The sequence below is a fragment of the Vespa mandarinia genome, chromosome 12 (genome assembly GCF_050613455.1).
Source record: "Vespa mandarinia isolate Hongniang chromosome 12, ASM5061345v1, whole genome shotgun sequence".
Lineage (NCBI taxonomy): Eukaryota > Metazoa > Arthropoda > Insecta > Hymenoptera > Vespidae > Vespa > Vespa mandarinia.
Window position 1 is genome coordinate 5,178,544 of NC_140821.1, and position 13,957 is coordinate 5,192,500.

At 31.7% G+C, this 13,957-nt stretch overlaps 2 protein-coding genes across 7 annotated transcripts in view; both read left to right on the top strand.

The window, feature by feature from the left end:
- The first annotated feature begins 1,518 nt into the window (after positions 1 to 1,518).
- Cdk8 (cyclin-dependent kinase 8) lies at positions 1,519 to 4,645 on the top strand. 3 transcript variants are annotated; one of them, XM_035884408.2, is made up of 11 exons: positions 1,519 to 1,839; positions 2,386 to 2,488; positions 2,614 to 2,724; positions 2,801 to 2,941; positions 3,024 to 3,213; positions 3,290 to 3,404; positions 3,481 to 3,579; positions 3,685 to 3,757; positions 3,874 to 3,971; positions 4,084 to 4,189; positions 4,264 to 4,645. In XM_035884408.2, exons 1-11 carry the CDS (start codon positions 1,709 to 1,711, stop codon positions 4,459 to 4,461), a joined length of 1,365 nt encoding a protein of 454 aa, XP_035740301.1. In that variant the 5' UTR covers positions 1,519 to 1,708; the 3' UTR covers positions 4,462 to 4,645. The 3 variants fall into 3 exon arrangements, with proteins under 3 accessions (XP_035740301.1, XP_085516795.1, XP_035740300.1); XM_085660669.1 differs by having other exon boundaries at positions 1,519 to 1,799; positions 4,261 to 4,645; XM_035884407.2 differs by having other exon boundaries at positions 1,520 to 1,839; positions 4,261 to 4,644.
- A 335-nt stretch (positions 4,646 to 4,980) lies between these two features.
- form3 (FH2 domain-containing protein formin 3) overlaps positions 4,981 to 13,957 on the top strand; it is a 26,220-nt gene continuing 17,243 nt past the window's right edge. For 2 of the 4 annotated variants that reach the window (XM_035884389.2, XM_035884390.2), the window contains exons 1-3: positions 6,355 to 6,516; positions 12,989 to 13,082; positions 13,224 to 13,339. In XM_035884389.2, coding sequence (XP_035740282.1) covers positions 6,442 to 6,516; positions 12,989 to 13,082; positions 13,224 to 13,339 — 285 coding nt within the window. In that variant the 5' untranslated portion in view covers positions 6,355 to 6,441. Of the gene's footprint in view, positions 5,130 to 6,354; positions 6,517 to 12,988; positions 13,083 to 13,223; positions 13,340 to 13,957 lie in introns of those variants that run through there. The other 2 variants (XM_035884391.2, XM_035884388.2) reach the window with 2 other exon arrangements.

Genomic DNA, 13,957 nt, shown 5'->3' on the forward strand with positions numbered 1-13,957 from the left:
ACTTCAAGAAACAAGAAACGTTTGTTGAAAAATGCCATACGTCTATCGTCGACGATTGAGATATTCTGACGATATCGTTGACAAATTTTTTGTGTTTTTTTCTTATTATTATTTATTTATTTATTTATTTATTTTATTTTATTTTATTTTATTTTTTTTTTATATGATCGAACTCAGTATCAATTGATTTTGAGATACTGAAGATCATCGAGACGGATCGAGAATTATCAAAGATGTCTTTTGTAAATATTCTTAACTTATTATCGATCGTCAATCTGATATTTTGATGATCGAATGGATACCTGTTAAAGCCAAAGTTATCTTCTCGTTTTGCTAATAAAATTGTTAATTCATATAAATAATAACAACATTTTATGCGACGACTTTAGATTAAAGAAATATAATTCATGTCGCATAAGATGTCAATTTCTCTGCCTACACGTGTTCGATCCATGGATAAACTTTGCCATGTTGCTCGTTTGGTCCACCGCCATTTATTATTTTCTTCTAAGAACAACGACATATCTGTGATCCGTATTAAAAAAAAAAAGAAAAAAAAAAGAAGAAAAAAGGTAAAGGAACAAAGAAAAGGGGAAAAATAAAATAACAAATGAGAACTACAAGAGGTAGTATATATTATATCATGAAAGGTATCTAATGTTAATATATTTACATATAATGATATATCAAAAATATAGACATTCGATTTCATTCAGAAAATGATATCTTTGGGGATCTTAGATTCGCCTAAAACTTTTACTCGAATATCGAATATTTTCACTAATAACAAATTCTATTAATGTCAAACGACTAATTACTATTAAACTTTAATAGTATTGCTAAAACGTACATATGTACATAAATATAACCGTTTTATCGACGGTTTACGATCTTTATTGTCAGTTCCAGTTGATATCGTTCCAATGTATCTCTACGATCTTTACTATCGAATTAATAATCAATTGTGTATTACTAGTTATGTTTATATGTCCTTTTAACAGATCTTATTCTTGGCGGCTGGATTGTGTAAAAAAAAATGTTATCGATTGTGCACTATGTTATAAAAGGACAATAAAAGATATTAAAACGATGATTTTTTTAAACCTTTTTCTTCGAAATAAATTTAATTGTTTTTTTTTTTTTATGGAGTACTATACTTTCTTATATTAGGATTTTGATAATTTTATCATTTAAAGGAAATTTATAATATCAGCGGTTTACAGCGATTTCTTTTTTTTTTTCTCTCTCTCTCTCTCTTTCTATCCTATTTCTGATATAGAAATACGTCATTAAAGTATTAAGTTTATCATTGTATTTCAACGGAACTAATTATCCATATATTGACTATTTAAAATGCAAATGATTTTTTTTATATTAAATTAACAGAAAAAATTTGTAAATGTAAAGAAATAGTAATATTTTCAAATTTCACTTTTGTATTTACCGCGCAATGAACTAACAGACACGTGACGCAATCTCTACGCAAGCGCCAAAATTTTCCTGCGTTGGCATCACGAATTATAAGTTCATATAGTGACAGCAAAGTGGTGAATAGTAGCGTGTTACAATGCAACGTTAAGTGGATCAGATTTGAGATATGTATTTTCTGGTCTGTGCAAAATATTTCTGATTTCGTACGCGTTTACGGGTGCAGACGCAAGTTAAAGATGTTAGCTTATAGTTGATAATTAGTCTGATAGTATTAACCATGATGGATTACGAATTTAAAATGAAAGCACAGAAGGATCGGACTAAAGTCGAGGACCTTTTTGAATTTGAAGGATGTAAGGTTGGAAGAGGTACATACGGGCACGTCTATAAAGCTCGTAGAAAAGAGGGGTTAGTGTTCTAACCTAACCTAATCTTTCTTCGTAAAACATCATATTATTTTTAATACATTTCATCCTTTCTTATGAAATAAAATGATTTATTTATGATAATAAATCTCTTGGATGTAAACATTAGTAAACAATTTATGTAAAAGTGACTTCAAATTTTCCTTTACCTTGTTCTTTCAAAATGGCTATTTCATGATTTTACATTCTTTTGTATTCAAAGTTAATTCTTCATTGACATTGATACTTCTTTAAAGGACATTTTCAATATATTTAGCTTTATGATATGTTTATAAAAGTATATGTGAAAACTATCTTACAAGCTGTAGAAATATATGCATTTCATTGTGCAAAATATTTTTAGATGTATCAAATATTTTAACTATAATTTGGAAAAAAAAGATTAATCTTATATCTTCTGTACGTATATTACTCTTAAGCATGTACAGAGATGATTTAAACTAATCAATTATTTTTTATCAAGTTACATAATCAACTTACTAATTCTGAATCAATTATTTATAATTTAACATTACTATGCCAAAAATAGTGTACCCGATAGTGAATTAAAATCTCGGCCTGACACTAAAGATTTTGGCCTGAAACAAATAGAAGGCACAGGTCTATCTATGTCTGCATGTCGGGAAATTGCTGTAAGTATATTTTATTATTTTCTTTTATTTTGCTGTAAGTATATGTTTTAGTTGAATTAATTTAGTAATATTTGGTAAATATAAAACAACTATTCTTTTACTTTTTTTTTTCTTTTTTTTTACAGTTACTCAGGGAATTAAAGCATGTCAATGTCATTACACTCATACGCGTTTTCTTGTCACATAATGACCGCAAAGTGTGGTTACTCTTTGATTTCGCAGAACATGATCTTTGGGTATGTGTTTTCTAGTTTTACAAATTTTAATTATTAATAAATTTGAGTATATACTTTAAGAATGATTTATTTGCAGCATATTATTAAATTTAATAGGGCAGCAAAGGCAAATAAAAAACCAGTAATGGTACCAAAAAGTATGGTTAAATCCTTATTATATCAAATTTTAGATGGCATTCATTATTTACATTCCAACTGGGTTCTTCATAGAGATTTGGTAAATATTATTTAAATCAATAAGATTTTTCTGTAAATTGTATTTTAATTATCAGTCATATAATATTTATATTTTTTTTCAGAAACCAGCGAATATTTTAGTAATGGGAGAAGGAAACGAAAGAGGACGTGTCAAAATCGCAGACATGGGTTTTGCTAGATTATTTAATGCTCCTTTAAAACCATTAGCAGATTTAGATCCTGTTGTAGTAACATTCTGGTATAGGGCACCAGAATTACTGTTAGGTGCTAGACATTATACAAAAGCTATAGGTATGTTTGGATACTTTTTAAGTTAGTTTTAAATCCGATAATATTGATTAATATTAAATAATTTGTAATATTACAGATATATGGGCTATTGGTTGTATATTCGCGGAGCTGTTAACCTGTGAACCTATCTTTCATTGTAGGCAAGAAGATATTAAAACAAGTAATCCATACCATCATGACCAATTAGATAGGTTAGCTATATTTTGTTATGATAAATAATCATTTTGACACAAATACAATATTGATGTTTTGTATATTATTTTATAGGATATTTAATGTTATGGGGTTTCCATTAGAGAAAGATTGGGAAGATATTAAAAAGATGCCAGAGCATCCAACGTTACTGAAAGATTTTAAAAGATCTAAGTATGTATTTTATTGCAAAAAAGATTTATGATAATTTAAACATACAATCAACGTTTACTTTTGTTGTAAACAGATGTTAATAGGAAGTTTTCATCCCATTTTTAGCTATGCGAATTGTTCATTAACAAAGTATATGGATCGACATAAAATCAAACCCGATAGCAAGGCATTTAACCTGGTATGAGTATGATTTATATATTTCAAATTTATATATCAAAAGATTATCGATACATAAATATCAGTTAATCATTAATATATAAGAATTTTATGATATTAATTTCATTAAACTTCTAGTTACAAAAGTTGCTAATGATGGATCCAAACAAACGAATCACGTCCGAGCATTCTATGCAGGATGCATACTTTCAAGAGGAGCCACTGCCAACTCAGGAGTATTATTCATTTCTTTCTCTTTTTTTCGTTTTTTTTTGTTTTTCTTTTTCTTCTTTCTGTTGCTATTATAACGATAAAAATATATCTTACCTAAGATCTTTGATATTGTAGTATATTCGCGGGATGTCCTATTCCGTATCCAAAGAGAGAATTCCTTACGGACGATGACACAGAGGAAAAGACTGAAAATAAAGCAAGGCAGAATCAACAGCAAACGGTAATCATATTTTAAAATAACATCTCTTCGAAAGTTTCCGACTATTATAAACAATTATATTACAAACGTAGCAGCAACAAAATCAACAGCAGCAAGGAAATGGCGATCACAATCACGGACAGAATGCAAAACGTGTGAGGCTAAACGGACCCCATGGGGCTCCAGAATTCCATCAACATCAGAGTCATGCTATGACCCATCAGCAACCACCCGCAATGGTATATTCAACCGCCCAACCAACTCAGCCATCGAATATTCATCAACGTTTCTAATTTCTCTATGAGAAAGAAAGAAAGAAAGAAAGAAACAAACAAACAAACAAACAAACAAACAAACAAAAACAAAACAAAGTAATTAACTAAATATCAGTAGAGTCGCATAAAAAATTGGAAAGAAAATCGTTGATTGACTGTATATTCCCAACAATATTACAATACACAATTTTATTTATATATAATCCTTACGTGTACGTTGTTCTTACAGTCCTAACAGTTTTGATTTTAGATTTAGAAAAAAAAAAAAAAAAAAAGAAAATAAGAGAAAATAAAAAACAAATCGCTAATAGAATAAAAAGAAAGAGAAGAAAGAAAATCGATGACAATATTAAAAAGAAAAAAAAATTAATACAAACGAATGATAATTTCAAGGGAAAATAATGTGAATTAACGCCGAGTGTTCGAAGAGAAATGGAAAAGGGACTTAAGCGGACCCGCCAAAAGAGGAAATGGTGGGGAGATATTAGAGATAGTTAAAGGCGCATGCGCGAGAGATCGGTCCGCCGCTCGATCTTGCGGCGGCACTTTGCGCGCTCCTGAAACGCAGTTTCCGCGAAACGTTCCTGGCGGAAAAAGTGTAAGTGTTGTGTGCGCGAATATCGACATCGGGATGTCAGTCTCGATAGTCGACACGTTCTCCCGACGACGAGCGAAGAAAAAAGAAGGTGAGAGGAAAGAATGAAAAAAAAAAAAAATAAATAAATAAAATAAATAAATAAATAAAAAAGAAAGAAAAAAGAGGAAACTAAACAAAACAAAAAAAAAACCAAGGTATCACTCAAAATCTTTTTTTCTTCTCTGTTAGTTCTTATCGAATTTTCAACGTCTCTTTTCTCGTTCATGATAGTACGCTTAAGCTGACTCCGCGTATCGTGCAGGTGCCCACCCACGGAGCACCTGCTGATCTCTTCTCACGCTTTGCGATTCGATTGTAGGATATTTACGAGAAATGAGAAGACACATCTTAAGTGTACGATCGTAAAAAAATCTTGATTTTTATCTTGAAAAGAAAAAAAGAATTTTTTTTTCTCGTTTTTCATTTTTATTACGATAAACACATCGTGATGATCCACTTTGGGAGTAATTATCTTTTGGGTAGGCTTGTTTGTAAAAAAAAGTTTTTATAATAAAAATGAAGAAGAAAAAAAAAAAGAAAAAATAATAAAATAATATACATTTAAACGAACTCGATTAATTCTCTCGTCGCAAGGAAGTAAGGATTAATTGAAAATTCTATAAGAACACCTGTTCATGATCTAGAAATTTCATGATAGAGACTTGTCGACAGGGAAAAATCTATCATTAATTGTATAGATTCACACGAAAGGATTTGCATCAGTCTTAAATGCCTTTACTTACTTACCTCCGGGCGACACTTGAATATGCGACGAGCGTGAGTCAACGAGCATCGCAAAGTTGTATTAAAGTGATTCGCCTGTTATTTACGCTTGATCCTATGCTCTAAGAGAGACTATAATATTATCGTTATTACGTGGGTACGAGTATAAACTTATAAGCGTTATCTAAAGGTAACGTCGTCAAATTGTTCAACGATAAATTATTTTATCTTTTATCTTTCATCTTCTTTTTCCTTTTTTTTATTGTCCTTTTTTCTTTTTATTTTCAATGGGAAACATCGAATGAAGTTTGCCTAAAACAAAAGTTTGTGGTTTTTTTTTGGACGATTCCATCGGCTTTTTCTTCTTTCTTCTTTTTCTTCTTTCCCTATCTTTCGTATACAATCATGAATCTCATTTTCATTTTTTTTTCTTTTTTTTCTTCCCCCCCCCCCCCCCCCTTTTCGTATACAATTTTCGTGCCTTGTCAGAAGTATGATCCGCGTGTGCTCGAAGAGTACTCGGTGTCATAGATACAAGTAAAAGTGAAGGGGGGACGATCCTGACCACTATCCACATCCAGTCGGGGCCATGACCACGTTGCGACAAGGTAACCGCGACCGGGTCGCATTGGTGCAGAATGAATCAAAACATCGATCTGACTCGAGTGAGCCCTGTGAGCCTCGTTAAAAACGGAGGAGGAGGAGGAGCGCAGGTGCGTCCCAGTATGAAAAAGGAAAAGTTCGGGGGAACAATTTTTTCAATTATTCCTCTTTCTTTTTTCTCTTCTTTTTCTTTCTTTTATAACTTATAATAGAACGGATTAAAGATTACTTCAATGACGAACAATCGAAATTTTTTCAACGAATTATATTTCAAAAAAATAAAAAAAATGAAAGGTAAAGAAATCGTTCCTTTGTTGGAAAGAAATCTTTCGTTCCTTATAAAAAAAAAATAAATTAAAAAAAAAAATGAAAAAGAAAAAGATGATAAAAAAGAAAGAAGAAGAAGAAGAAGAAGAAAACCGTAACCATGAGTCTAATAATAGCAGTCGGGCAATACAAAATTGGAAAGTCATGATTTTGGCTCATTTAAGGACACCCCGTAAATGTTAAAGAGAGGTGAGCCAACAGAGGCTACTAGAACATTAATGGCCTTCTTGCCGCCCCTGGTTGCTGCTTCCCGATATAGAAGCGTATTATTCACCGTTCGAGAGCGACGAATCCCCATATTAGTTCGAGCTCACATGGATTGTCTATCTATCCACTATTCCCATATTTCCATCCTATAGAATAATTCGTATTTCGTTCGCTTCCTTCTTCTTCTTATCTCCATTCGTCGTCGTTGGATTGAAACTTTATGGAAAATCACAAAACGGTAGTTCCTTTTTCGTTTATTTCATGGTATCCCTAATAAGGATATATGTTCCTTCTTCCTGAAACGTTAAAAAAAAAAAAAAAAAAAAAAAGAAAAAAGAAAAAGAAAAAGATACATAGATACATAAACACGTATCTATACAGAATGTACATAACATGAATGTACCTATATCAAGAAAGTAGGCATAACTATCGCACACATAACAGAAAAACATACATACATACATATATATATATATATATATATATACATATGAGAAGAGCACAGTTGTAAGTTTACGTTAAGATGTAATAATGAGTCTTCTCTCTCTCTCTCTTTCTCTCTCTTATTTAACTATATACAATTTTCATGGAATTGAATATTCTGCGAAACTACGACGATGATGATTCAGAGCTTTGATCGATCGATCTGTTCCAGCTTCTTGGCGCCATGTCTATAAAAAAAAAAAAAGGAAAAAAAAAGAGAGACAGAGAAAAACAGAGAGAGAGAGAAAGAGAGAGAGAGAGATAGAAAAAGAGAGAGAGATCATCTGTTCTGAATACGAAATAGTCGAGGTGACAGAGAAACAGCCGAAAACCCTTTTGTCGTACGAGTGAAAGACGTGGGAAGGCAAGAAGTCCGCGAGAGAAGGAGTCCGACTATTCGTTCATGGCGAGAAAGAGAAAATGAAAGACAGAGAGAGAGAGAGAGAGAGAGAGAGAGAGAGCGAGATAGAACGAGATGGTGCTCTCGGGAATGCTCCAAGAGACAGAGAGAAGAGAGACGAGGTCAACAAGGTGCCCGATATGGTATCCTACGTTGGCCACGCGAATGTGCGAGAGAGAAAGATATATATATATATATATATATATATATATATATATATAGAGAGAGAGAGAGAGAGAGACAGAAAGAGAGCTCGTTCAATGCGAACCCTCAGCGTATGTACTTACACGTATGGCATGTTCGCTTGTTGCGCCTGCCTGTTTGCTTCCTACGATTAGTAATTCGTTCTGTCTAATACAGTCAAATACAATTTCGTACGATCTTAACAGTTAGAGAAAGAGAGAGAGAGAGAGAGAGAGAGAGAGAGAGAGAGAGAGAGAGAGAAAGAGAGAGAGAGAGAGAGAGAGAGAGAGAGAGAGAGAGAGAGAGAGAGAGAAAGACCTAACTGTTTCTTTATCATTCTTTTTTCTTTGGGACGATCTGGAGTCGAGAGCCAATTACAAATCTATCAATTCGTTCTATGTCATTTATCATTTGTTAGTTTGTTTGTTTTATTTTTTGTTCGTTTGATTTTCATTCGTTCGTTCGTTCGTTTATTCTTATTGTTTGTTTGTCGATTTTTTTGTTTTGTCTTGTTCTGGTTTTCTTTTTTTCTTTCATTTTCTTTTTTTTTTTTTTTTTTTAATCGAGACATCTTATTCTGTTTATAATTTTACTTGTAGTTATTTTTTTTATCATGATCTTGTCAACGCGTCAATCGGAATATTTTATAAATGAAATTATCTCTTCGTTTTTGTAATTTAGAAATAATATTTATTTTCGTTTCTTGTATCATTAATATTAACAATTTCCTTCTCTCTTATCTTAATGGAAACTTTTAAATTCCTCTTCGATAAAATGATTCGTCCTTGAGAATAAAAAAGTCATTGCGAGAACTCGTCGTCGAGGAACTCCGAAGGAAGCAAGAAAAAAAGAGAGAGAGAAAGAGAGAGAGAAACAGAAAAAGAAGAGACCAAATTATTATACATTTATATTACAATAAACATCCCCGCGAAATAATTAATATATTATTTATATTTGTTAATTATAATAATAGATAATGGCGACTATTATTGGTATAATAGTTAATAACAATAATAAAAATAACAACAACAACAATAAGAAGAAGAAGAAATTATTATTATTATTATTATTATCACTATCATCGTCATCATCATCATCATCATCATCATCATAAAAAATTTATCCGAAAGATAATTTTACTTACTAATCTTACGTTAGATAGAGAAAAAAGATTAAAATGGTTCCATTCGTTTTTATTTCCTTTCATCTTGGCCTTCCTAAGATGGTCACACTCCGCATGAGCTACGTAACATTGTCGTCGTTGTCGTTGTCGTTGTCGTCGTCGGTCGAAGCTCGGTAGGAACGAAATAACAGGAAGCTCCTGAGGAATTGCCAGTGTACTCGGAAGAGAAAATGAGAGAAATAGAGAGAGAAAGAAAGAAAGAGAGAGAGAGAGAGAGAGAGAGAACAAAGTATGAATCAGACAAACGATCGTTACTATTCGCGTCCGGTGCAAGATAACGATTTAGATATCTCAGACGTTTGGTGTCGTTTACCTCTCTGAAGTATAAGACACGAACGTACAGCATCCGGCCTACTCGGTCCAGGTTTACTCGTGAAATTGTAAATGAATCTGTCGAAATCAAATGAGAGAATTTCTCTGTCTCTCTTGGATCGTTAGATTTACTCGTGAAATCGTAAATGAATTGATCGAAATCAAACGAGAGAGTTTTTCTCTCTCTCTATCTCTCTCTTTTGCATCAACAGGCTTACTAGTGAAATCGTAAATAAATCGATTGAAATCAAACGAGAGTTTCGTCTCTCTCTCTCTCTCTCTCTTTCTCTCTCTCTCTCTCTTTCTCTCTCTCTCTCTCTCCCCCTCTCTCTTTCTCTTTTGCATCTCGCGGTCCTTAATATCGAAGAAATCTATTTTTAAACATGACTAGAGGTATGTGCACGCGTTCAGTGACGCAATCCTATGGTCTTTTCTCAGAGAGACTTCCCTTCCTACCATTCTTTCCCTGTTGGTTTCTTGCCCTTACTGATGCCTTCTCTTTCTCTCCCACTCACTTCTTCGTTATCTTCTCTCTCTCACTCTCTTTCTCTGTATCTCTCTGTCTCTTTCTTTCTCTCTTTCTCTCTTTTTCTTTCTCTTTCTCTCTTTCTGTCTCATTGTTTCTTTATTTACTCTTTATTATCCTTACGAAGCGTCAAATTTTTGAAAAGTACCAAAATATTCGAATAAAAGATCCTCGAGACGATCGTCCGTCCCATAAATGGAAACGATTTAATTTGACGAAAGGATTTTTAAGAAAATTATTTTATTTCAATGCTGATATGAGACAACGATCATAAAATATTATACATCTCGCGTTATATATATTTCCGTTCTTTTTTCCTTTTTCTTTTTTTTTCCTTTTTCATTTTCTACAAAACGATTTCAATTCGAATTTGATAAGAGATATCTTCTTTACTTTATTGGTCGATCGATGTTCTGGGGAACGAGGTGGGGAAAGAAAATAATTATGAAAAGAAAAAAAAAAGAATTAGAAGGAAAAAAAAGAAAAAAGAAAACAACAGAAAAAAAATAGCAAAAGAAAAAAAGTGCGAGAAGAAAAAAAACTAAAGATTTGAATTTCAGTCGGGATGATAACGTAGGCAGAGACTACTTAAGAAGAAGACATCTCTTCTTCGTAAATACGTATATATATATATATATATATATATATATGTACATACATACGACCTCGATTTTAGATGATGTTTCCTACGCCCCTGCAGATTACATGCGAGTAAGCGAGTGTACGTAATACGTTTCCTTCTTGCGCGAATCCACCCGCGTTAAGCGGCTACATATACATACATACACGTGACACTTGCATGCACACGTGCTTCTACTCCATTCTCGTACGCTTTTTATTTGTATGTATGTATGTATGTGCGTTACGCATATTATACGTATATATGTATGTATGTGTGTATGTATTTATGTATGTATGTATGTGTTAATGCTTATACATTCTCCGTATAGACATATATATGTTGTATATATGCATGTGTGTTGTGTATTTGTATATTAGTCCAACCTAGACCTCAACTCCACTCTCCGATCTTACTGGTCTCTCTCTCTCTCTCTCTCTCTCTCTCTCTCTCTCTCTCTCTCTCTTTTTCTTTCTTTCTTTTACGGCGATACGACGTTTTATGAGAAGCTCCTTGTTCGCTTATCCCCCTTAAAAATCATTTATACATTTCGCACAACGCACAAAAGTCTTATTACTCGAAGGCACGATTTTGTTTCGTTTATCTATATCTACATACATATTTATTTATTTACTTCGTATATATATATATATATATATATTTATTTATATAAATACACATAGATATTTATTTATTACGTATTTACGTATATACAATCACATATATTTAAGTATATAATATATATATATATATAAGTTTGTAGTATATATAAAATATAGTCATGTACATATAAGTATATATTTATTTACGTAAATATTATACATAAATACATGAATACACGGATAGATAGTTCGATCTCTTTTTTTTTTCTTCATAAATTATTATCGATCTCTTATTAATATTTATACTAACGCTATGTGTATTTCTCGATTAGGATCATTGTTGTCAGGATAATTTATCGCTTATGGAAGAATAGATAGATAAAAGAATATGGATACGTAGAAAAATAGGAATTTCAAATGGTAAATGGATATATGTACCAATGCATATATACATAGATATAATATTTGTTCGACGAAAATGGCCATCGACACGGAAATTCCTTCGAACGAATCAACTTTTCTCTCTCTCTCTCTCTCTCTCTCTCTCGCTCTCTTTTTATTTTAAAGAGTTTTGGAGTGGCAAACACACTCCAGCTAAGGCTTTCCATGACCAACGTTATGAATCATAGTGCAAGTCGCCGTCTAAAAATGGCACGAGAGCAATGAGGTGCTTGGAAAAATACGTTTTATGCGTACAATCGAGAGCTCGATTTCTGGTTCGCCTCGAGGACGAATCCTCGAGATTCACTATGGCCTTTCGACTTATTTTACACTTCGAATCCGTCCATGAGCACGTGGACAGTACTTGAGTATACGTGTACGTGTACGTTTATGCGTTGTCCGAAAGATTATTTAATGAAGATGTTAAAAACGAAAAAATAAAAAAAAATAAAAAGGAAATGAAAGAATACGTGAAAATATAATGAGAGATGCCATTTACTTTACCGACCATTGACGTGTATATTTTTAATTGGCGATTTAATTGTCGGCAGAATGTTAATGACCAATTAAGCGATATCGTCGACCCCACGTTCGCCAGAATTTTATTAGAATATTAATGGTCTCTCCGGAACATCGACCTTTATTGCCGTGTAATATCTTCCGATCGTTCGAACAACCATAGTCGGGAAGACCTTTCAAAGCGACCTCGTAAATCATCTCTTATAATAAAGGACCATTTTATCTACTTCGTTGTGAAATATTTTGTTATATTATGGGAATTTTCCTTTTTAACTTATATATATATATATTTTTTTTTTATTTATATTTTGATTTATATTTTGATTTTATTTTAATTTTGTCTTAATATAAATCACCCACGTATCCGTTTAAAGCGTTTAAAATAATATTTATTAATACACTTTTTCCTATAATATTTCTTAATATATTTTCATTATTATATTTATTATATTTATTGTAACAACGTGATAATAAAGTAACAATAATCAAATGCGTATAATATCTATTATAATTTTGATATAATATTTAAAATATTATATATATATACATATCTCATATATCATAAAATATATTATTATTATTAATCATATAAATATATTAATAAAATATTAATAATCTTATTATACGTATACACTTTGTTTTATGTATCTATTTACGAAAAAAGAAAAGAAAAGAAAAAAAAAGAGAGAAGAGAAAAAAAAACAAAAACAAATCAAAATATTTCACACTTATGTTAATTCTCGTTGAATAATTTTTTTTTCTTTTTTTCTTTTTGTTTAGATTAGGAACACTCTTCTAAGAGTCAACATGGATTCGCACGTGGGCCTCGACTATATCGTGGACAATCCTGACTATTGCGTAAAACTTGCTTCGGGTAATTCCTCTTCACGTTTCTTCTCTCATGTTACTACATCCTCTCGCATTTTCGAAATACTTGACGAAGGATCGATAATCATATACCTACATACATACATAGATGCATACATAGATATACATACATACGTCGCAATTTCAGCATTGGACACGGCCTGTACTTCGGTTAAGAAACAAGTCGTTGAATTACTCTCGGCGCTCTGCGTTTATAGTCAAGATGGTAGGCAGCGTGCTATCGATACGCTTCACACGTATCAGGTAAATCATACCTACTACAATATTATTATCTCGTTCTATTAGTTCGTTCGAGCTTATTTAACGAATATAAAAAAATAATTAATATTCTTAATCGTTTATCTCTATTACATGACTTTTAATACATTAGAAAATAATTGATCGTTAAGTTTAAATAAATTAAAAATTTTTCAATGATAAACGATATAATTTGAATAAAACATTATTGTCGTTTGCCTGCTTTATAGTCAGAACAGAGTCTACGTGATGATTATCTTTAAGAAAAGAGAAAACGACAAAGAGATGTCCTTTACATTACTAGAAAATTTCGCTCGTGAATTATGCCTCGTAAACGGTAACGTTTCGAGCATTGAGATGCAAACGTGTATACGTCTACTGTTTGCTAAGAGACGCGTGCTGAGTTTATGTTAGATAAAAGTCATCGGTTCAAGGTCTTCTACATTGAAGGAAAAACGACACTGATTTATTTATTTATTCGTTCGTCGATTCATCAGAATACTTATTATTATTATTATTATTATTATTATTATTATTATTATTATTATTATTATTATTATTATTATTATTATTATTATTATTACTTTGATGAAATATTCGGTAGGTTTACAATTATATATAGTT

What these genes read in the sequence shown, in the direction of transcription:
- Cdk8 (XM_035884407.2), top strand. Translation starts at nt 1,709, where the DNA reads ATGATGGATTACGAATTTAAAATGAAAGCACAGAAGGATCGGACTAAA. An exon ending in GGGTTCTTCATAGAGATTTG is followed by an intron (nt 2,942 to 3,023) that starts GTAAATATTATT and finishes ATTTTTTTTCAG; the next exon opens with AAACCAGCGAATATTTTAGT. An exon ending in AAAGATTTTAAAAGATCTAA is followed by an intron (nt 3,580 to 3,684) that starts GTATGTATTTTA and finishes TCCCATTTTTAG; the next exon opens with CTATGCGAATTGTTCATTAA.